Raw genomic sequence first — 22,283 nt, 5'->3', positions numbered from 1 at the left:
CCAAATTCTTTTATACACATGAACTTTAAAAGAATTGTGATATGGATATTCAGCAAATATGCTCAAGTGATAATCTTGCAGATTTATTTACAAAATCCATACCAACGGCAACATTCAAAAAGTTGGTACACAAAATTAGGATGCATCAGCTCAAAGATTTTTCTTCAAATCTTAAAGAATCTATGTCAAGATGAGAGGGAGTACACTTACTGGGGAAAATATTTTATTTTAGAGGAAATTTTATATGTTGTACTCTTTTTCCTCACTAGGTTTTTATCCTATAGGGTTTTTCCTAGTAAGGTTTTAATGAGGCAACTCTATATCTCCAAAATTATTCAGGACAATGAATAATGTACTATTTTTCTTTTACTAATTTTTTTCCTAAGGGTTTTTTTTAGTAAAGATTTTAATGAGACATATTTTTTGTAATGAACATCCAAAGGGGAGTGTTATGAATTTATTAAAATGAATGTGGATGTTCAGAATATATATCTCTTACTCTCCCCACTCTCTCCCATTAGCAACCTTTAGCTTCCTTATAACTCCCACTATCTCATAAGGAATTATGATCCATAATTTTTCATTAATTTCATGGAGTGATTATGTAACTATAAAATAAAAGCTCATCTTTTTGTTTTGTACACAAAATTGGAATGAATAAAATCACTCTATAATATATTTTCTCTCTTTATTCTTTATCTTGTATTGCTTCTTTATTTATACTGCTGGCTAATAACTTTTTTCTAATATTATTATTATTATTATTATTATTGCTATTATAATTATAATAATTACTATTATTAATGTAATAATAACAAGTATTAATTGTAATATTAAGAAGAAGAAGAAGAAGAAGAAGAAAAATTAGTAATTATTATTATAGTGAATGCCATCTCCGTTGTTAGGATCTTAGTTGAAATACTAGTTTATTGATTTATTTTTAAACTCTCACTTACAATGAGTTTCATGATATAAATTTTTAGATAATTACCATTACTTGGCAATGTGCAAAGTAGCAGGAAACTTGGCCCAATGTGCAGAAAATGTGAACTGGAACAATGATGGATCAATATTACACCACCACACCGGAAATTACAAGCATAAATCATGGAAAATTAGGAGTAAGATCATTGAAACACTAACACCCGCTGACTTGCACGAGTTCGTTAACTGTTGCCGGAGAAAGAATAGCCGTTCTCGGCAGTTCCTATATTTATTGAGCCTCATCACGAGATTCACAAACATTTGGCCTGGTAATGCAGAGCCAAGTTTGTGAAGAACTACCCTTAAATAATATGGGCAAGTGCCATGATCCTTTGTCTGATTCCTGCAAAACAGAGAATGGATTTTCAGCACTCTGTTCAACAAGTATTATGGAGTAGAAATACATGACAGACTCAAAATATTAAATGAATCTGAGTGGAAAGTTTGAAGGGGACAATGGATCTAAATACTTGAGACAACATTAAAATAGAAAGCATTTATGCCGTTTATTTAGTCTTATAAAAAACTTTTCCACTTTTAATGATAAACCATTTAAGATGCTAAATGATTCTCAATCAAATCTCACATCCACTAACAAAGATGCAAGAGCAGTAACTGTTATTGCTAGTTCTTTGTTCAACACTAGGAAGCAAATATGGATAAGTATATGATGCAATGGACATATGACAGTGCAATGACAAAATGAAGCTACAATGACTGACAACGAATGCGTTTCAAATATGTATGTGTTCTATTACAAAAGCAACTATATGTTTCAAATATGAGCAGAATATCTTACAAAATGAAGCTAAAATGACAAACAACGAAATACCTGGATTACCGAAGAGTATGGGGGTGGCATCTGAAGTTTCAGATTGCCCTTCACAAAAGTATAATGAACCTGGAATACAGAAAAATCAAGTCTAAAAGTCATAAGAACAAAATTAAAATTTGAAATGAGATGCTCTAATAGCCTTATAAAATTAAACTAATGCATATTGTAAGACATTTAAAATAGGTGTGCAGCAGCATGACTAAATAACTTCTTATTATTATGTGACGCATTGTATTTAGACGTGCCCAGTTGATACTAGCGGGAGAAAAAATGAAAAAAATTCATGGGGCAATAACATTTTATAACAAACCAGTACCTAGGTAATTATATCACTTTTTTTTCAGATTACATATAATATAAGCCAAGTCTTCGGACTTAACACATACAATTTTGAATTATTATTATGGAGCCGTGTTTTTATTGGAGTTGTTTTTTTTTTTTTAATTAATTCTCATGCAACCAAAAAGCTTTCCATAATAATCAATAAGCGTTTATTTTTGTTTCATTTTTTTTATCTAAAGATACGGACGAGTAAAGTTTAAATTAAATTTTTAATTTCCTTTTTTTTTTAGAATTTAGATATAAGTACTAGTTAAAGAAAGCTGCTTAAAAACTATTAAGCTAGACCCTTGAAACAAGCACAACAGTTGCCATGTATTTGATATGTTCTCACTTGGCTGCAAAAACTTATGATCATGCACCCGTATTTATAAGTGCTTCTATTTTTCAAATATATTTCTTAATCTACTTGCCAAATATAATCTTATTGTACATTGAAAACTTCCGTGCATCCTCAACTAACGATTTTTTTCCCCTAATTGTGTTGTGGATGGCTTTCTATTTCGGAAAATTAATCATTTTTTAGCACTGCTTTACCATAAGAGTGGGACTCTTGGCACCCCTGTAATTTTCTTTTCAAACTTTTTTTTTGTGAAAACTTACTTTATTTCCCAAGATACTCTTTTTCATTTTTTTTAGTTTCTTTTCTGATTCAAAAGAAAAAAAATTCAGTTATTCGCAACTACTCTTATTGCAGATTTTCTTTTTACAAATTTTTGAATGATCAAATCATATATATTTAACAACAAAAAAATCATATATATTATGGTGTGTTTCTGAATTAAGTAGAATTAAAAGTGGACTCAAATAGTTATTATTGAATTGTTTTCGATTAAAAAAAAAATTAGAATGCAAAAGTGTTTGTAAAGAGGCAAAAAATATAAGAGATTTTGGTGCAGTTGTATAGGTGTAAAGAGTTAGAGAAAGAAATATAAGGATATACTTACACTTATTTTGTCTTTTTATTTTTTCTTTTAATATAATCGTAAACTGAGAGGGGCTTTATAGGGAGAACTGAGAGCTGCCAATAGTTAAACTCTGACCATAAACGTGTTCAAAGTTAATCTATTTCGTTTGATCTCTTTATCTAGCCATTTTGCGTAGTGCCCTATATAGCGCAACTCCTTTAGAAGGAAATAAAATTAGCTATCGAAGCCGTTTATTGTGCAAGATGACGAGTGGCCATTTATTACCACTTTTTTTCATATAATTTTTTCACAACAGCATCAAGCTGCTTTATTAAAATTCCAATAAAATAAAAATAATGAGTTATAAAAATTAGTAGTTAGCAAAGAGTCAAGCAAAAGAAGGTAAGAAGCCACCAACTTAAGGTGTACAACCTGAGGGACGCTGAATCCTCCCTCTGCGAAATTCTGTTGGTAGAGCCCAATATTTGCTTCCATCGACTATAGCTTCATAATTGGCATTTTTCTCCAGCCAATCCTTTATACATGAAGAAAAGCGAAGACATAACAAGTAAGGAAAGGAAAGGAGTATTACTGAGCTCAAATTGAAACAAATAAACAGAGGAGAATGAAGATAAATGCATACAACTTTAGATTACCAGAAAAAAATTATATTCTGCAATTTATTGGTGATTTTAAAATACTCTGAAAAATTCATCGAGCACTAGTTGAGGGATGACAACTTTTGCTCTAATTTTACATACCCAATATGTTTCCCTGAACAACGGAAAGGCTAAAAAGTGTTGACTTCTCAAATACTTAGGCAAGTTTAATTAGCATGTCTAGAAATTAATGACTAAAGATTCCAAAAGCAATTCATAAGATACCACCTCCACATAAAACAATATAAAAAAAAAAAAAATCAGGGAGGGAGAGTTTGTTCAAGTGCAAATACATGACAGCATACAAAACAATAAAAAGATCAATTAGAAGGTACTCAGCTAGCAAGATGAAAAAAGACTACTTATTACAGTAATTAACTAAACATCAGGAGTCAGATATAAATCCTATCTGTTATCAAAGTGAAATTTAATCTTAATCATCAAACTACTGAGTGACAGAGCACTAAATTAAACTAAGTCAATCAATACCAAAGTCAAACACCAACCCTCAAACTATATTCAATTCCTCTTTTCTTCTAATTTCAATATAAGCAATTAACAATTCCAAACAAGAATATCACCCATGACCAGAGAGAACCACTCACTTGAGACTCACTAAAATTTGCCTTGACCTCCTGCTCCATAGCCAATGCAGCTACAGACTGCGCAAACCTCTCAGTCTCCGCATCATCAATATCAACACAAGCCAATTGATTACCGCAAGAACAACACTTTCCACTCTCATCCACGCTCCCTCTCTTCACCACCCACTTGCCCTGCCCAATCCACCCCAGCCCATGCCAGCCTCCTCCATTCTTCAAAACCGCATTTTTCACCAAACCTAAATCGCAACTCACTCCATTAACCTTCTGTCCACTGAACCAATCCTCAATAATTTTCCCCGTCTCTTCATTCACACACCTCACAGTACTCCTCAACTTCTGCAAGTACTGATAAACTTTCTCTACTCTCCCCGTCCCTGCGCTCACTTTCAGCAGAGCCGTAATCTCCTGCTCCTACCCCATCAAACCCATATGCTCCTCCACTTCATAAGCCTTCTGAGCCTCCAAATTCTCACAAAAGCAGAACAAAGCCGGATCATAAGTTCTCAACCTCGGAACAACATTGAACTCATTATTCATTCTCTTAATCAACTCAAATGCATAATCACTGTCCTTCTTCGACGCTGCCAGCCTAGCAACGGACGTGACCAAGGCCTCATTTGGAATGACATTATTCGACAACATTTGATCAAATACTCGAAACCCATGACGTAAAGCTGAGTCTTTCAACGATGGGTCGGTGGCAGAATTGGAACAGAGGTAAAGAAGCGCATTAAAGTGATGTAGAGAGAGGCGGAAATTCAGAGAGAGAGCGGATTCGTATAAGGAGATTGCAGTAGCAAGGTCTTTAGATTTGGTGCAAGATTGGAGACTTATAAGGAAATTGGTTTCTGGGTTTGGATTAGTTTTGCGTTTCTTGTTGGGTTTGGAAGGATTTGCAGACGTTGTGTTGCTCATGGATGTTGAGGGCTTTTGAAGAGGTTTGAAGAAGAACCCTAACCGGCCATGTGACGTTGATTTGATTTGATTTGGTTCGACTTCTTTTGGGGCAGGATGAAAATTTTGAGAAAGTTGATTCAGTATATGAAGTTTTGGACTGGGCTTATGAAAAGTACAAATACCGCCCACTAAATTTCTAATAGAACGCCTTATCCGTATTACAAATCTGACCCGGGCACCTTCATTGAACGATGAAAAAATTTATGTGATTAAGCACGTAAATTGAAGGACTACCTACGCAGCACATAATCTTGGAGTAAATTTTCAAGTTAATACTTGATAAATCTTTGGACAGTATTACAAAGTGTATGTATGTAGACTTTAATAAATCTTAGATTATAATATATTTGTAGATATGGATAGATTTTAAAATTTGTTTGAAGAGAATTTTTTTTGCCTACATAAAAAATTGAAGCCTTGTGGGCTTACAACTTTTTTTTTTTTTTAAGAGTCACGCTTGACGCTACCGGCAATCCCCTGTTTCTGATTTCTCTTATAAAGTCCTCTTGTTTTGCATTTATAAAAGTGTCTTTTATATTTAGATTATATTGGAAATAAAAGCTTATTTAATTAAATTCATCTACCATTCTCAGTCTCTCTTTTTTTTTTTTGCAAACTCTTTTTTTTTTAATTACATGAGATTAATGCTCAAATTACAACTCATATTATATGAGATTTATAACTGATATTTACCATCAGACAATTACTGAGACTAGTTTACATTAATTTTTAGGAAGATTGCCAATTTCCCTCCTATAGTAATCAACATATACCATTTCCCCCCTTACTGTTTTTATAATGGCCAAAAACCCTTATGACAACATAAGTTTATAATATTACTCTTATTTTCAACTATTCGTTTATTTATATTTATTATAAATTAAATAAATCATATGAATAGAAACTAAATAAAAAATTAAACATGAAAAACAAGAAATATATGTTTTGATATGAGCAAAAAAATTAATAATAAATTTTTTTCTTGTACTTATTTATTTTTTGAAAATTTTGTTATAATAAATATATAAGAAAATTATTATAAAATGATAAAAAAATTATTACAAGAAAACTTGAATGACAAATAAAAATTTATTATAAGATAAATAATAAAATATTTTACCTATACTTTTTACATTTAATTTTAAAATATTACAAAATGTTTATTATAAGAAAATGTTTACAAAATAAATAATTACAAGAAAAAAATTATTATTATTTTTTTTCTCATATCAAAACATATATTTCTTATTTTTAATACTTAATTTTTTTATTTAGTTTCTATTCATGTAATTTTTAATAAATGTAAATAAAAAAGTAGCTAAAAATAAGGGTGATATTGTAAACTTATGGTGTCAGAGGGTGTTTGGCCATTATGAAAACAATAGAGGGATACATGGTATATTCTATTCATGTAATTGATTACTATAGGGGAGAAAGTGGTAATCCCCCTTAATTTTTAAATAGCATCGTCCGGATTTTACTTCGAATGATATCTACTCTATTCATATTTCGAAAATGAAAAAATTACCTTTCCTTAATTATATATCAGAATTAAAGAAAAAAATAAACTTACACATACATCGCGCGGGTTCAAACCGCTGCCCTCACAATTATGAGTACAGGGTTCTGGCCACTGGGTCTTTATCTCATAAATTTTGCAAACTCTTTAAAACTACAAAAATTCGAAGAAAAAACAAAGGTACATTCAACTAGCAAACTGATGATCACCGAAGCAAAGCTAACGTACGTGGCATTGTATGGCCCATAAATTTCTACTAATCTTATTAGAAAATTAGGCTTCCTACTCAGACTAGGGTTTGGCTACAATGCCGGGGGCATTGTACCCGGCATGTCTTTGGCTGCCATTTGGCAGCCAAAGACTTGGTGCAGCCGGTTAACAAACCGGTTGAACCATTTTTTTTAAAATATATATTAAAAAAATTAAATAAAATATCAAAAATAATTTTTTATAATATAATTAATAGAAAAAGATAAAGAAATTGAATAATATAATACAATATAATATAATTAAATAAAATGACAAAAAATAAAGAAATTGAAAATAAAAAAATGAGTATTTCAGATTTGACGTCTATTGTTGCATGTCTGACGTCTCGATTTCAGTTTTGACGTTAGATGTTGCATGTGTTGAATAAGTTGCATATTTTACGTGAAATGTTGTAAGTTTCATGTTTAACGTCTGATGTTGCATGTCGGACGTTGGGGTTCCATGTTTGACGTCAGATATTGCATGTTTTGGATAAAGCCAAAATAAAGAATATTCTCGAATATTCTCACCCGTTTCATGTTTGACATCAAAGTTGCATACTTGATGTGATAAATTGTATATTTCACGTGCAGTGTTGCAGGTTGAATGTTTAACGTCCGTAGTTGCATGTCCGACGATATGCTTGCATGTTTGACGTTAGATGTTACATGTTTTGGATAAAGCCAAAATAAAGAATATTCTCGCCCGTTTCATGTTTGACGTCCAAGTTGCGAACTTGACGTGATAAATTGTATATTTCACGTGAAGTGTTGCAAGTTTTATGTTTAACGTCCGATGTTGCATGTCGGACGTTAGGGTTCCATGTTTGACGTCGGATGTTGCATGTTTTGGATAAAGCCAAAATAAAGAATATTCCCGATTATTCTCACATGTTTCATGTTTGACATCAAAGTTGCATGCTTGACGTGATAAATTATATATTTCACGTGAAGCGTTGTAAGTTTCATTTTTAACGTTCGATGTTGCATGTCGGACATTGGGGTTCCATGTTTGTTGTCGGATGTTACATGTTTTGGATAAAGCCAAAATAAAGAATATTCTCGTCCGTTTCATGTTTGACGTCAAAGTTGCAAACTTTACGTGATAAGTTGTATATTTCACGTGCAGTGTTGCAGGTTGCATGTTTAACGTCCGTTGTTGCATGTCCGACGTTTTGCTTACATGTTTGACGTTAGATGTTGCATGTTTTGGATAAAGCCAAAATAAAGAATATTCTTGAATATTCTCGCCCGTTTCATGTTTGACGTCCAAGTTGCGAACTTGACGTGATAAATTGTATATTTCACGTGAAGTGTTCTAAGTTTCATGTTTAACGTCCGATGTTGCATGTCGGATGTTGGGGTTCCATGTTTGACGTTTCATCTATATCCTTTATAAAAAATAAATTTATATGTAAGTTACTTCATAAGTGAGTTATCATCGAAATAATTTTAAGAAAATGATGTTATAAAACTGTACCTCATCTCGGAGATTAGGTGGTGGAATAGGGACAAAGTGGGTAGGATCTTTGCGAAATTCACCGATTTCTTCTCTTGTCCCCATCCAGCCCATTAATTTATCGAGGCTCAGGTTCAATCTGCGATCCACAGAGTCCTCGTCGCTATCCATTACCATTTTGTTTTTTCCATCAGTGGTTGGCTCGGTTTTTCTGACTGGACATGTTGGTTCTATTATTTTCAAGCTCGGAGATTGCGAGCATGGATCAAATGGTTGTTTTGATGGTGCACCAACCGGAGACTTGGATCTCAATTCCTCCAAAGACTTCTCAACCAATTCCATTCTCACATTGAACGAATCCATTTTATGTTCAATTCTATGGACACACTGTGTTAGTACCCTAAAAGCTTCCTCCATATTAACAGTGCTCGGCCCAGCATCTTCGGTTTGTTCAAAATGAGGGAAATTTCTTTCGAGCTGCAAAAAATTTGATTCACGCATTGGAACCTAAAATAAATATGCACAACAATCATACATAATGACAATCAAAATATATTCAATTAACCGTAAACAAAATTAAATACATCTGTGAACAAGATAAAAAATTAAACAAACCTCAGTATTTTTCATGTCCCCAAACTTTTTCCGCCAATTCAATAAGCGCCGAATCTCTTCCTTGGTCCATACACTAACAGGGTAAACTGTTCTGTCCATAGAATACCGATCATACAAAATAGCACTAAAGTAGAACAACTGTTCATTCAAAAAACAATCACTATGTCATTTTATTTTTGTATTTGGCAAATTAATTATGGCATCTAAGATTTCTTAAATATACCTCTAAAAACACAACACAACCACTAACTGACTTCACTTGATGATCTTTATACTTCGCTATGCCCTCCCACAGAAAGTTGAAACACCATGTAGCCCAATTCTTTTTCCTAATTAACTGCACATCTTTTAGGGCATGCAGATACATCGGATTGACGTAGCTGGCACTTGTAGGACACAATACAGTTCCTAGAAGAAACAAACAAAACATGATCTTAAAGTCATCATCACTACTCTCACTAGCTATCAATCTTTCACTAACTGCGGCTATTTCAATTCCTCTTCCACCTGTTCTATACTTGGCCCGCAGTTCAATTATATCACCCGCTTCTTCTCGGATGTATACTGGTTCCCCTCCATCTTTGATCCCCATTACGATGTTGAAGGTTGTAGGGTTTAAACAAAACTCTCTCCCGTGCAAAACTATACAATGCTTCTTTGTATCACATTGTTGGACAAGTGTTTCACATAAGTCTTGTCTCAGGCGACCACATCGTAATTCTAGCATGCTTCCAAAGCCAATTTCTCTAATTACAGCTTGTTGGTCGGGCGACAGTGTGGAAATGACCTTAATGAATGCACTGACACGACAACGAGATAAATTACATTGGCTATGCTTATCCTCAATTTTTTGTTCTTCATCTGTTTTTTCAATGCTCATTTCACCAACATTTGAACTTGGGTCCTCATGCATCGTACCAAATCGGTGTTGAGTGTTAGAAAATGCATATTTATAAAGGAGAAAACCATCATTTTACATTTTAAGTCTTACTAACAACCCTTACTTTTATATATTTAACCTTCTTGTGATTTAATTATATGTGTTTTATTTTAATTAAGTATTTTATGTATTTTAGGGGCATTATAGTCATTTCACAATAAAGGAGAGATCAGACGGCAAAACGGACATCACTTTTGAACTCAGGACGGTCGAAAACCTTAGGAGGAGCATAAAAGGAAAAATGGCACTATTCACATGTACGGTACTATTCACGTGTACGGTACTGTATACGTTACTGTTCACGACACTGTTCACATAGACGGATGATGACGTGGCATTGACAGATGATGTGGCATTGACTGATGAGGTGTCACGATCCTGTTGGACTAAAATTCTTATGTACTGTTGATGGTGACGTGGCAGCATATCAGTGGACGAAAAATCTCGCGTACGGTGCATGCATCACACAGGATTATTTTCAACCAAACCGCGTTACTGTTCATCCGGGTCAAACCGCGTTACTGTTCAAAGTCGGGTCAAACCGTGTTACTGTTCATCCGCGTGGTCAAACTGTGGACTGTTGACTCATGACGTGGCGCAATCCTGAGCGTCCAAACTGTTTTTAATCCGATGGCCATGATTTACTCCATGTATCTATAAAAAGGGGGCCTCCCCCCCCCTAATTGGATATCTCTGAATCCATTTTTGGGATCCATTTTCTGTAATTCCCTCTCCATCTTGTATTTTCTTTGTATTTTAATAAATTCCCATTTTGCCCCTAGTTCAATTATGAGTGGCTAATTTTCTTTCAAGCTTGGGTTGAAGGTGAAGTCTCAACATGTGTCATGGGCCTAATTTGGTAAATTTATTTTCTCTTCCCCTCTAGTTTTTGTGGATGTTTTGACTTCTCGTCGACAAATAATACTAATCTTGTCTAGTACCGCCTTGGTTTCACCGGCCCTCTGGTACAAGGTTATTATTATTTGGCACGATAAGCCCTTAGCACCATATTGATTAGAGCGTGGTTCATGAGGTGTGGATTCCCCCCTCATGATTTAATTGGTATTAATAAGGAATATTTAGCCCATGATGCATGTTGATACGGATCCAGATACCCAAGTACGTCAATTTAATAGATTTTCTCTTCAATTTATTCTCTCAATTGCAATTCCAATTTTAGAATTTATTCTCGCCATTTTAATTTAATTATTAGCATATTCCAAATCATTTCCACCATAAATCCAACTACCCATTTACAAAATTAATTCTACATATAATTAAAATCCACCTCCTCGTGGGATCGACACTCGTCACCATTAATCTATACTACAATAGATTCGTGCGCTTGCGAGTACATTAAAATTTGCACAACAATCGGCACTTCTCCTCATTCGTTAATTTCTTCCATTTTTCAACAATTGTCACCCTACAAACTTTTTTTATCCTTTCTTGCCTGACCTTTTCTGCTTCATGCTTACTGTACACAACATTTTAGTCCAACTAATTACGTCAATAGAATTGATAGTTATAATAAGAACTTTATTCAAACCAATAATTTTATACTTACAAAAAGTGTATCTACGCTCTCTGACCAGGTCCTCCCCTTCTAGCTTCTGTGGACTCCATTTTATAACTGTATGCTATGATTCAAATCCTGAAATAGACCATACATAAATGTAGTAACAATTGAATTTATATCGAGAGCTAAAGGGAAAACAATAATGGTGTTTACAATTCTAGACAATAACAAGAGCTATTGGTGAATCGACAATTTCCATAAACATATTATTCTAACTCTGGAAGATAACGGTTCACCGTTTATTTCATAACGGTTAGCTGATATATTCTAGTAGGAAGTGTATTCCCAGACAGAAGTGTGTTTGATAACTTTTTTTTGTTTCTTCTTTTCTCTCTAAAACTCATAACCTACTCTCTCTCTCCCTACAACCCACCATTTTCTCATGTTTTTCTTGCCAATTTCATGCTTCCAAACCATTAATCATCTCTTCAAACCATTAATCATCTCAGGAAAATTTGTAGAGCAAAAAATAAATAAATAAAACCTTTCGGCTGTTTTGAGGAGCTTCGTCACAACTTCGGCTTTCACAGTAATGATTATCGAGGTTGAACGGCTGGAAAAGAAAAAGAAACAAATAAAAATATTTGTTAGCTCTCTTTCTGTTTATAAGCTCTCATTGTGTTTTTCCACACCAAGCTGTATTGCATAAAAGAAAAAGAAAAAGGACATTACACAATCAGTAAATCTAATATTTTAAAGAGAACTTAGAGATTTTCCCTTTATATACTCTTCAATACCCTTGCAAGATGCATAAGATTAGTTCACATCAACTACCAATTCAGGCACAATATAATGGCTACACCCAATTAAACGAATTAAAAAGCAAAATCACAAAAAATAAAGAATAATGTTAGTGATATACAAAATACTAGTCATTAAATAAAAATTTCACCTCTCCTTGATGATAAATATAAAAATCTGGAGAATGCAAGTGAGGAAGTGCAAAATGATCAAAGATAATAAAAAAACTAGGACTTACTAGTTAGCATTACAACACTAGGTCCTTTACATGACGAGAACAGAAGAGTTACCTTGAGCTACACTGCTTTTCCTGCAACTCATCCGCGCTGCTCTTCCTGTCCAAGAATGACTCCAAACATAAACCTCAACTCTTTTTTTGGTTCCATTCCAGGAACGCCACCCTAAAAGCTTCCTGCAGCTGATTCGATGGCAGCTCATGCTGTAGACAACAAAGGAATGGTGGATGGTTGGAAAAGAAGCAGCGCGCGATATTGGCTCTGCCTCTGCCTCTCTCTACCTCTCGTGTACAAACAAAATACTTGAGTAGATGGATCCGATTGGTTGCTTAGTGCGAGAGAGACCGTGGATTTGATCTTGTTGAGTGAAAATTTGGGATGAGAGAAACTATGAATTTAAGAGATGAAATTTTAGGGATTTTTCTTTTGAGAAAGCAAAGAAATCGGATTGAGGTGAGAGGAAATTATGGGCTTTTCTTTTCAGGGAACTGGTTTACTAGGTCACCCATTTTTTTCTATTTTTAATATAAATTTAATCTCAACCGTTGGATTCAATCTAATTGAATCCAATGGTTTTTTTCGTTTCCGGCATGGTGCTGGGCCTTCAGTGCCCGGCATTGTAGCATCAGCCCTTAGACTATTGTACATCGTAGCATTGCCTTGAAAGCATTGGCAACACCGCAACATGACGTCTTTGCCAATTGTAATCCTTGCAGGTAACACGACCGAGCTGAACTGATTTGATTATTATTATATTTAAAAGGCCAAAAAGGAGGAAGATGTGGATAAAATTTATACTAATTTTTTAATTTTTTTTCAAAATTTAAATTTTAGTAACCAACTAAATAGAAAATTATTTAAAAACTACTTGCCAAATTTCTAGAGCATTGAACAAATTATTATTACATGGAAAATCAGCAATAATAAAGAAATAATTTTAATTTGATGCATAATTAGAAGAATCTTTTAGTGGTAACAAATTTAATAGCGAATGTTCAAATATCTATCAAAGCTAGTCATTCTACGAAGATTACAACCTTGCCAACATTATCGAGGTTTCCATTGTTGTCAATCCATGGCTTATTTGCAAAGTGATCGAAGCTATAATCTAGAATATTCATGGATATAACTAGATTTCTTAAAAATGATCCCTCTTGATAAATATTGACGTCAGAAGATTATTTTGCATGAGCAACTATGGCAGCTATCATTCCATTCACCTTTCACCACCATATTAGCCGGTACCTGCACAATTCTTTAAATTCAATTTTTATTCTATTTAATAAGATAAGTTAAAGTTGCCGTAAGTTACAAATTGTTTATACGAACTAGTAGTGCATTTACTAATCAGTAATCAGAATAAATTAAAATTAGAATGAGTTGGAATGAATTAGAATTGAATTAATTGGAAATGAGCTGTAATCAGAATGAGAAATGGAAATTAAAATTAATTGTTTACTTTAACTATAACAATCACAATGAGAATAAATTGTATTGTTATTAAGGGTCCAGCTACCTTGTAACGGGGATAGGTAATCTCCTTATTTTATCTTTTTAGAGAAGCAATCGTTGGATTAAAACTCATGTAATCTAATGGGTAAAATGTAATAGGTTAGATAGAAGAGGTTAACTGCAACCGATGTTTCCGGTGGCAATCGCTTTTGTTCTCCAATCCACCAATGTCGAATAAAAAAAAAAGTATTTTGCTCAGGCGTAACCTAGAATTTTTGTCTCTGGCTCCCAATTAGCAGCAACCATCTTCTTGAAATTGCATGGATGAAAACATCGCATTATTTTAAAATTCCTTCAAATTGAGTTATGTAATAATTTTGGTTTCAAAGAAATTAGGTTTGTATTTGGGAATATAAAGTGCAAGGGAATTGTCGTCGATAATAAAAAACGAAGACGAATGTGAATGGAGGCTTTTTTGCTTCACGGTAGCCAAATTATAGAAGACAAATAACCATCCTGCATCATTCAACTTAGAAGACATCTAGTAGGCGAGCCGTAAAGAAGAGGATTTGAAACTTGATACCGAGGTACATTTTTCTAAAGAATTGGAAAATTGGTGGTTCATTATCCTCATTGCGGGGAAAAAAATTTTAAGTTCACTAGGATTGAAAATAGTATTGTGCTCCTTAGTAGAAATGATGCAATCAAGTACCCACATCATATGCGTCGTGAGTAGTATATTTGATTGGCTGATGACGATGAATTTAATATAAATGTAATTTGGTTGGATCCATTTCAGAATGCAAGCACTTGATTTTATTTATACCGTGTAAATAGGTTTCGTTGTCTTTGCCCTCGAAGGTAGACTGCTTGTGTGAAAATAGCCTATAGAATATAGATGATATAGCAATTATTAGTAAATAGATGAAATATTAATATATAATGGTAATATGATATATTAAAAATTGAGGCTGAAGTCACTAGATTAAAGGCAAGAAAGAAGAAAAGAATGTTAAAGTGATATTTAAGAATGATTTGGGTTGCAGGAACGGAACTGGGGAGAATTCGTAAGCGGAAGTTATGCAATCCTAATGGTGATCTCGAAACAGTGACCATTGTCAATGGTGAAAGGAATGAAGCCACGCAAAGTAGCTATGAATTTGTCAACTTGTTGTAAGTTTGTGAAAGAGTACCGAAAAATTAATGAAGTCAATTAATTTGTTCGCACAGACAAACTTGAATATGATGTGTTCGTAAATCAATGCAATTTTGTAAATGTTCAGTGGGGAAGCGGTGCGTCGAATGAAGGCAAATGATGCAAGCGCAAGCATTACGAGAGAGGTTAGTAAATTAAAAGCGATGTTTTAATTGATTTAGTTGAGAATATATTGGAAATGGTATGTAATAATTTCGTATAGGTTCGCAAAGAACTAGGAACGGAATTTAAAAACTTACCTCCGGGTGAGAAAAGCAAATACATAACCCAATCGCACAGAGCTGAGAAAGTTGTTGTTGAGGAGAGAAAGTTTCTCACCTGGTGCACACCTGACAGGTTTGCAGCTGTTGTGGTACAACTGACAGATGACCAGAGGGAAGTAGTTTCTGAAATGGGACTAGATAATCTGATTAAGCTTAATTGTGGAAGACTGAAAAGGAAACTATGTTGTTGGCTTGTTCAGAGGACGGATGTGGCTAGGTGTGTGATAGAATTTAATGGTAAGGAGTTAGAACTTAGTGCCAATAGGTTTTGCTACATAATGGGAGTATCTGATGGGGGAATGCCACTGCGGTTAGAGGGAGATAGGTTAGATGTGGCAGCATATCTAGGCAAGTACAATGCAACATCAAGTGGAATTAACGTTAAGACTTTGGCCGATATTATGCAGAATTCAAGGGAAGCTAATTGTTGGTTGATTTATGTAATCAATTATTATCAATACCAATGTGCAAGTATACACAACAAGTAATAAAGTGATGAGTGTTGAGTGTTAGAAAATGTATATTTATAAAGGAGAAAACCATCATTTTACATTTCAAGTCTTACTAACAACCCTTACTTTTATGTATTTAACCTTCTTTTGATTTAATTCCGTGTTTTATTTTAATTAAGTATTTTATGTATTTTAGAGGCATTATAGTCATTTCACAATAAGGGAGAGATCAGATGGCAAAACGGACATCACTTTTGAACTCAGGACGGTCGAAAACCTTAGGAGGAGCATAAAAGGAAAAATGGCATTATTCACATGTACGGTACTATTCACGTGTACGGTACTGTATACGTTACTGTTCACGACACTGTTCACATAGACGGATCGATGACGTGGCATTGATCGATGATGTGGCATTGACTGATGAGGTGTCACGATCCTGTTGGACTAAAATTCGTATATACTGTTGATGGTGATGTGGCAGCATATCAGTGGACGAAAAATCTCGCGTACGGTGCATGCATTACACAGGATTATTTTTAACCAAACTGCGTTACTCTTCATCCGGGTCAAACCGTGTTACTGTTCATCCGCGTGGTCAAACCGTGGACTATTGACTGATGACGTGGCGTAATCCTGAACGTCCAAACTGTGATCCATATAAAGCTCGATCTCAAACGTTATTTATCTTTGGTAATAGTGTTGTATCATGACGATCAATGAAACAAACAATGGTTGCAACATCTTCAAATCATTCAAAAATATTTGCTATTCATGAAGCCAGTAGTGAGTGCATTTGGTTAAGATCAATAATACAACATATTTGAGAAACATGTGGATTTTCATCAATTAAAAATAACCCCACAATAATATATGAGGATAATGTAGCATGCATTGCCCAAATTAAAGGTGGTTATATAAAAGGTGACAGATCCAAGCATATTTCACCCAAATTCTTTTATACACATGAACTTTAAAAGAATTGTGATATGGATATTCAGCAAATATGCTCAAGTGATAATCAGGCAGATTTATTTAAAAAATCCATACCAACGGCAACATTCAAAAAGTTGGTACACAAAATTAGGATGCGTCAGCTCAAAGATTTTTCTTCAAATCTTGAAGAATCTATGTCAAGATGAGGGGGAGTATACTTATTGGGGACAATATTTTATTTTAGAGGAAATTTTATATGTTGTACTCTTTTTCCTCACTAGGTTTTTATCCTATAGGGTTTTTCCTAGTAAGGTTTTAATGAGGCAACTCTATATCTCCAAAATTATTTAAGACAATGAATAATGTACTATTTTTCCTTTACTAATTTTTTTCCCTAAGGGTTTTTTTTAGTAAAGGTTTTAATGAAACATATTTTTTGTAATGAACATCCAAAGAGGAGTGTTATGAATTTATTAAAATGAATGTGAAATTGAAAGTCAATTGACCTTTTCTTCTTGTCCTTTTATTCTTCATGTGATTGCATGCATGATGTTTAATTTAATTAAATCTTCCTTGAATGGTTTCAAGTAAATCTCTTTATTGCTTTCCCTTTTTGATTTCTTCAAGTTAATCTCTTCTTGAATGCTCTGATTTAATTCCTCTTTAATTCCATATTGTACCGAAAATAACAAAATATAAAAATTACAAAGCCCATCACATGTTTGCCATTAAAAACGATGACAAAATAATTGCTTCCTTTAATATATGCTAAGCTTGCCATTTAAATTGTCAAACGCTCTCCACGTGAATAGCTTGAAATTGAAAGCCAATTGACCGTTTCTTCTCTTCCTTTTATTCTTCACGTGATTGCATGCATGATGTTTAATTTAATTAAATCTTCCTTTAATTGTTTCAATTAAATCTCTCTTTAATTGTTTCAATTAAATCTCTTTATTGCTTTCCCTTTTTTATTAGTTCAAGTTGATTTCTTCCTGAATGTTCCGATTTAATTCCTCTTTAATTCCATATTGTACCTAAAATAACAAAAAATAAAAACAACAAAGCCCATCACGTGCTTGCCATTAAAAACGATGCCAAAATATTTGCTTCCTTTAATATATGCTAAGCTTGCCATTTAAATTGTCAAGTGCTCTCCACGTGAATAGCTTGAAATATAAAGCCAATTGACATTTTCTTCTCTACCTTTTATTCTTCACGTGATTGCATGCATGATGTTTAATTTAATTAAATCTTCCTCGAATTGTTTCAAGTAAATCTCTTTATTACTTTACCTTTTTTATTCTTTCAAGTTGATTTCTTCCTGAATATTCCGATTTAATTCATCTTTAATTTGATATTGTACCGAAAATAACAAAATATAAAAACAATAAAGCCCATCACGTGCTTGCCATTAAAAACGATGCCAAAATATTTGCTTCCTTTAATATATGCTAAGCTTGCCATTTAAATTGTCAAATGCTCTCCATGTGAATAGCTTGAAATTGAAAGCCAATTGATCTTTTCTTCTCTTCCTTTTATTCTTCACGTGAGTGCATGCATGATGTTTAGTTTAATTAAATCTTCCTTGAATTGTTTCAATTAAATCTCTTTATTGCTTTCCCTTTTTGATTCCATCAAGTTGATTTCTTCCTGAATGTTCCGATTTAATTCCTCTTTAATTCCATATTGTACCTAAAATAACAAAATATAAAAACAACAAAGCCCATCATGTGCTTGCCATTAAAAACGATATAAAATATTTGCTTCCTTTAATATATGCTAAGCTTGTAATTTAAATTGTCAAATGCTCTCCACGTGAATAGCTTGAAATTGAAAGCCAATTGACATTTTCTTCTCTTCCTTTTATTCTTCACGTGATTGCATGCATAATGTTTAGATAAACTTAATCTAGTTATTTTTGTTATTCTTTTTTTATAAAGAAAAACAGTACTTTAATTTGTAAAAGTTTAACTAGATTGATGAAATAATTATTTTGTTTGTCATTGATTTTTAAATTTGATAAGTATTTATTAGACTCAAATATTTAAGGGTATTAATGACTTTATAATGATTAAAATGTCTTTTTTAGATGATCATTTAAACACTTCAAAAAGAGCTTCTCATTAAAAAAAAAAGATCTTTTACTATGATCATCCAAACAGTAAAAATAAACTAAATTTTTTACTTATCTTTTACTTTTAAGTAGAAGTAAAAGTAAAAACTAACCCAATCAGGCCCTAAGTTTTTAACTCAAACTTAATAGAACAAAATATATCTTCAGAAATTTTTTAAACATAAGGAAATAGCAGTTGCTTTACCACTCACTGTACGTGAGTAAAGGCCAAATTTACTCTTTCTCCTCTATTTGTCCATGATTGCATAATTAGCGATGATTCTCATGATTGAAAAGACTATTGTTGATCGTATGGCCGTTCATGTATATGCAACTAGAACTCTCTAAAGTAGTTATTTCAACTCGCCACGTGTCCCATTACTTGATTTCTATGTAATTTTAAATCAATAATATAATATTGATAACTTTTTAATTTTCTTTTAATATTATTATCTTGATGCTATGGAAATTTACCTTAATTTCCTCGTCCTCTCCGTCTCTTCAAGTCTTTTTCTTAGCATAAATATAATAATATTAAATAGCAATTAAAAATTATCAATATTTTTATTTTAAAAACTACACAAAAATTAAAATAATTGGAATCTTAGCGAGAGGAAAAAGTACCCGTAATGGGTGACTATCGCTCGCACTCCTCGGTTATTTAAAGTGATCAGCTAGTTTTAAACGCTATTACTAGTTTTCCACTCTTGACACGTATTTCATTTTATTCCATTTTTTTGTGCAGTTTTAAAATAATGATAAAATATTGATAACTTTTAGTTTTGTTTTGATATTGTTATCCTTTATGCGAAGGAAATTCACCATTATACGCTTATATCTCACTCTCATTAGTTTTTTTTTTCCTCTTTGTTGAAGAAAATGAAAAACCTACATGCATTTGTGGTGCCATTTGGTGGTTACAAATATTGACAATTTAGAAGAGTTGGGAGTTGCACGTACACATTTGTAATTAAAAAAAAAGAAGAAAATGGTTACTAATTTCTAAGATTTTTTAGTGCGATAATTAAATGCATTCATAGTGAATCTCTCTTACAAACACCAAGCCATTTCTTTCGGTGTATGCATCCCAAAATTCTCAATTCATTTCCTCTCTCAAGAGCAAGAAGCCGAGAGTTTGAGGAATGAGAGAATTAAGAACTTTGAATAAACTCTTGAATAATTAGTGAGTGAAAGATTATGTGTATTGAGGTTGTAAGTATTGAAGTTGTAAGTAGTGAGCTAAAATACTCAAACACTTGAAATTTTCATTTCACTAGTAAAGTTTTATCTTTTTATCTTCCTTTTAGACGTATATTCTAGTTCCCCTATGTGATTCTGATGTCTTAATATTTCTTAATTCACTTTAGTTGTGTGTATGGTTCAGCTATCAATTTTCTAAAAGTGGTATCGAAACCATTAGTTATATTGTTAAAAGTTGGGGTGCTCTTCACAAATATGATATTGTTCACGTACACAACATTATTCACGCATACGATATTATTCACGTGAAATAATGGAAAGGATTCGAGGATTTTACAGTGCAATATTCAGTACTCTTGGTTGGAAAAGTGTCCACAATATTGTTTTGGGAAATTATCAGCCATATACCCTTAAATGACACCAGTATCAAACACGCTACAACACTTTTCAAGTATATCACTCGTATACCCGAAGTTGACAAAACACTTCTGCCGTCCACCAATCTGTTAACTGCCGTTTGCAAGCACTGACATCATAAGGGTAATCTAGTCTTTTTAAAACAACGACATGTCATCCCATTTACCTAGTAAAAAATGACATGTCATATGATATATATTGACAAAAATGACATGTCATCCCATTTATCAAATAATTGTTAATAATTGCTTAAAAAAGCTACATTACAACCGATTCTACACCTCCAAAATTTAACCTAAATTTTTGAAGATGTACTCCTTCAAGCGGCAACTGAAAATTTTGATGGTATAATATGTATAATTATAAATAATATGTTGTTAATAAGTTTTATGGTATAATATGGATATTTTTTACGTATAATTGTTAATAATATGTACCATTAATAATTCATATTTTTTTAATAAAAAATGTATTGTTAATAACAAAATAAAAAAAAATTTGTATTGAAAATTTGAGTCAATTTTTGGGGTAAATTTATCTTTTTACCTCATTTTGAGTTTTAAGGGCGAAATAGTTAATTTGCCACAATTCTATTAACTTTCTAACGGAAGTTAATGAATTGATGGATAGCAGAAGTATTCTGTCAACTTAGGGTATACGAGTAATACACTTGGAAAGTATTGTAGCACGTTTGATACGGATGTTATATGACTAATAATTTTCCTATTATTTTTTAATTTTAATTGATCGAAACAGCACACGTGTCTTGTCTTATCCGGCCTTGTCCCTAATTTGAATTAATGCCTTCTTTTCACATGGCTATGCCGTTAGGATTTAGGGGCATCCGGCCATGGTATAGACGTTTGATGTTACTTGATGGATCGGTACATTAAATATTTTAGGCGAAATATTTATAATATTAGGAAACTGTTGGCTGTTCGGATTAACACATTAAGAATGGGATTAATATAATAAAAAGTATATAAAATAAATTATGATTGGGATAGAGTTTAGAACTAATTGTATTAAAACTTATTCATATTTTAAATATAATCATTTAGTTTTGTTATTTAATAATTTATAATAAATTTATATTTATTAAATATTAATTTATATTTGTATCTAAATAAAAGTTTAATTTAAATAATAATATAAACAGTAATAAACTTAAATATTTAATAAATAAATGATAATTAAATTTAAAAAATTGATTATTTTAAATTAAATATGAAAAACGTATTTTAAGTTTGTTTGATCATTTATTAGACAATAAATAAAAATAAACTTGTAACTTTTATTTTATCATTTATTATTTTCTGAAATATTAAATTTAGAAATAATTTTAAATTAAAAAATTATATTTACATTAATAAATAAAAATAAATTTGTAATTTAATATTATATTGTTTTATACTATGATATATCTTATATTTATATAATTCTACAGTATTATATATTTATGATGTAATATCAAACTATACTAAAATATAATATTAAATTATACTATATTATAATATCATTATACTATATTATAGTAACTAATATATAGAAATAAATAATATTATTCATAATATAACATAACATTGCAAAATTTTACTATTTAATAATAG

General features: G+C 32.3%; 1 protein-coding gene, 1 long non-coding RNA gene and 1 pseudogene across 2 annotated transcripts; all 3 read right to left on the bottom strand.

The window, feature by feature from the left end:
* Nucleotides 1-1,000: 1,000 nt before the first annotated feature.
* LOC127901349 (proteinaceous RNase P 3-like) lies at nt 1,001-5,381 on the bottom strand (annotated as a pseudogene).
* A 3,004-nt stretch (nt 5,382-8,385) lies between these two features.
* LOC102612754 (uncharacterized) lies at nt 8,386-9,987 on the bottom strand. Its single transcript, XM_052435779.1, has 3 exons — nt 9,129-9,987; nt 8,535-9,020; nt 8,386-8,445 (listed from the first exon to the last, which is right to left on the bottom strand). Exons 1-3 carry the CDS (start codon nt 9,225-9,227, stop codon nt 8,386-8,388), a joined length of 645 nt encoding a protein of 214 aa, XP_052291739.1. The 5' UTR covers nt 9,228-9,987.
* A 1,394-nt stretch (nt 9,988-11,381) lies between these two features.
* LOC127901351 (uncharacterized) lies at nt 11,382-16,047 on the bottom strand. The gene is made up of 5 exons (XR_008053503.1): nt 15,532-16,047; nt 12,679-13,869; nt 12,132-12,200; nt 11,636-11,722; nt 11,382-11,545 (listed from the first exon to the last, which is right to left on the bottom strand). It is a non-coding gene; the product is annotated as an uncharacterized LOC127901351 (long non-coding RNA).
* Between the last annotated feature and the right edge of the window lie 6,236 nt (nt 16,048-22,283).

Source organism: Citrus sinensis, chromosome 3 (genome assembly GCF_022201045.2).
Source record: "Citrus sinensis cultivar Valencia sweet orange chromosome 3, DVS_A1.0, whole genome shotgun sequence".
Taxonomy (NCBI): domain Eukaryota; kingdom Viridiplantae; phylum Streptophyta; class Magnoliopsida; order Sapindales; family Rutaceae; genus Citrus; species Citrus sinensis.
This window is presented reverse-complemented; position numbering and strand designations above follow the sequence as displayed.

Excerpts from the sequence above, each read along its gene's own strand:
- LOC102612754 (XM_052435779.1), bottom strand. The coding sequence starts at position 9,227 with ATGGACAGAACAGTTTACCCTGTTAGTGTATGGACCAAGGAAGAGATT. Across the intron at positions 9,021-9,128 it reads GGGACATGAAAAATACTGAG|GTTCCAATGCGTGAATCAAA; the intron begins GTTTGTTTAATT and ends TATTTATTTTAG. Across the intron at positions 8,446-8,534 it reads CACCTAATCTCCGAGATGAG|GATATAGATGAAACGTCAAA; the intron begins GTACAGTTTTAT and ends TTTTTTATAAAG.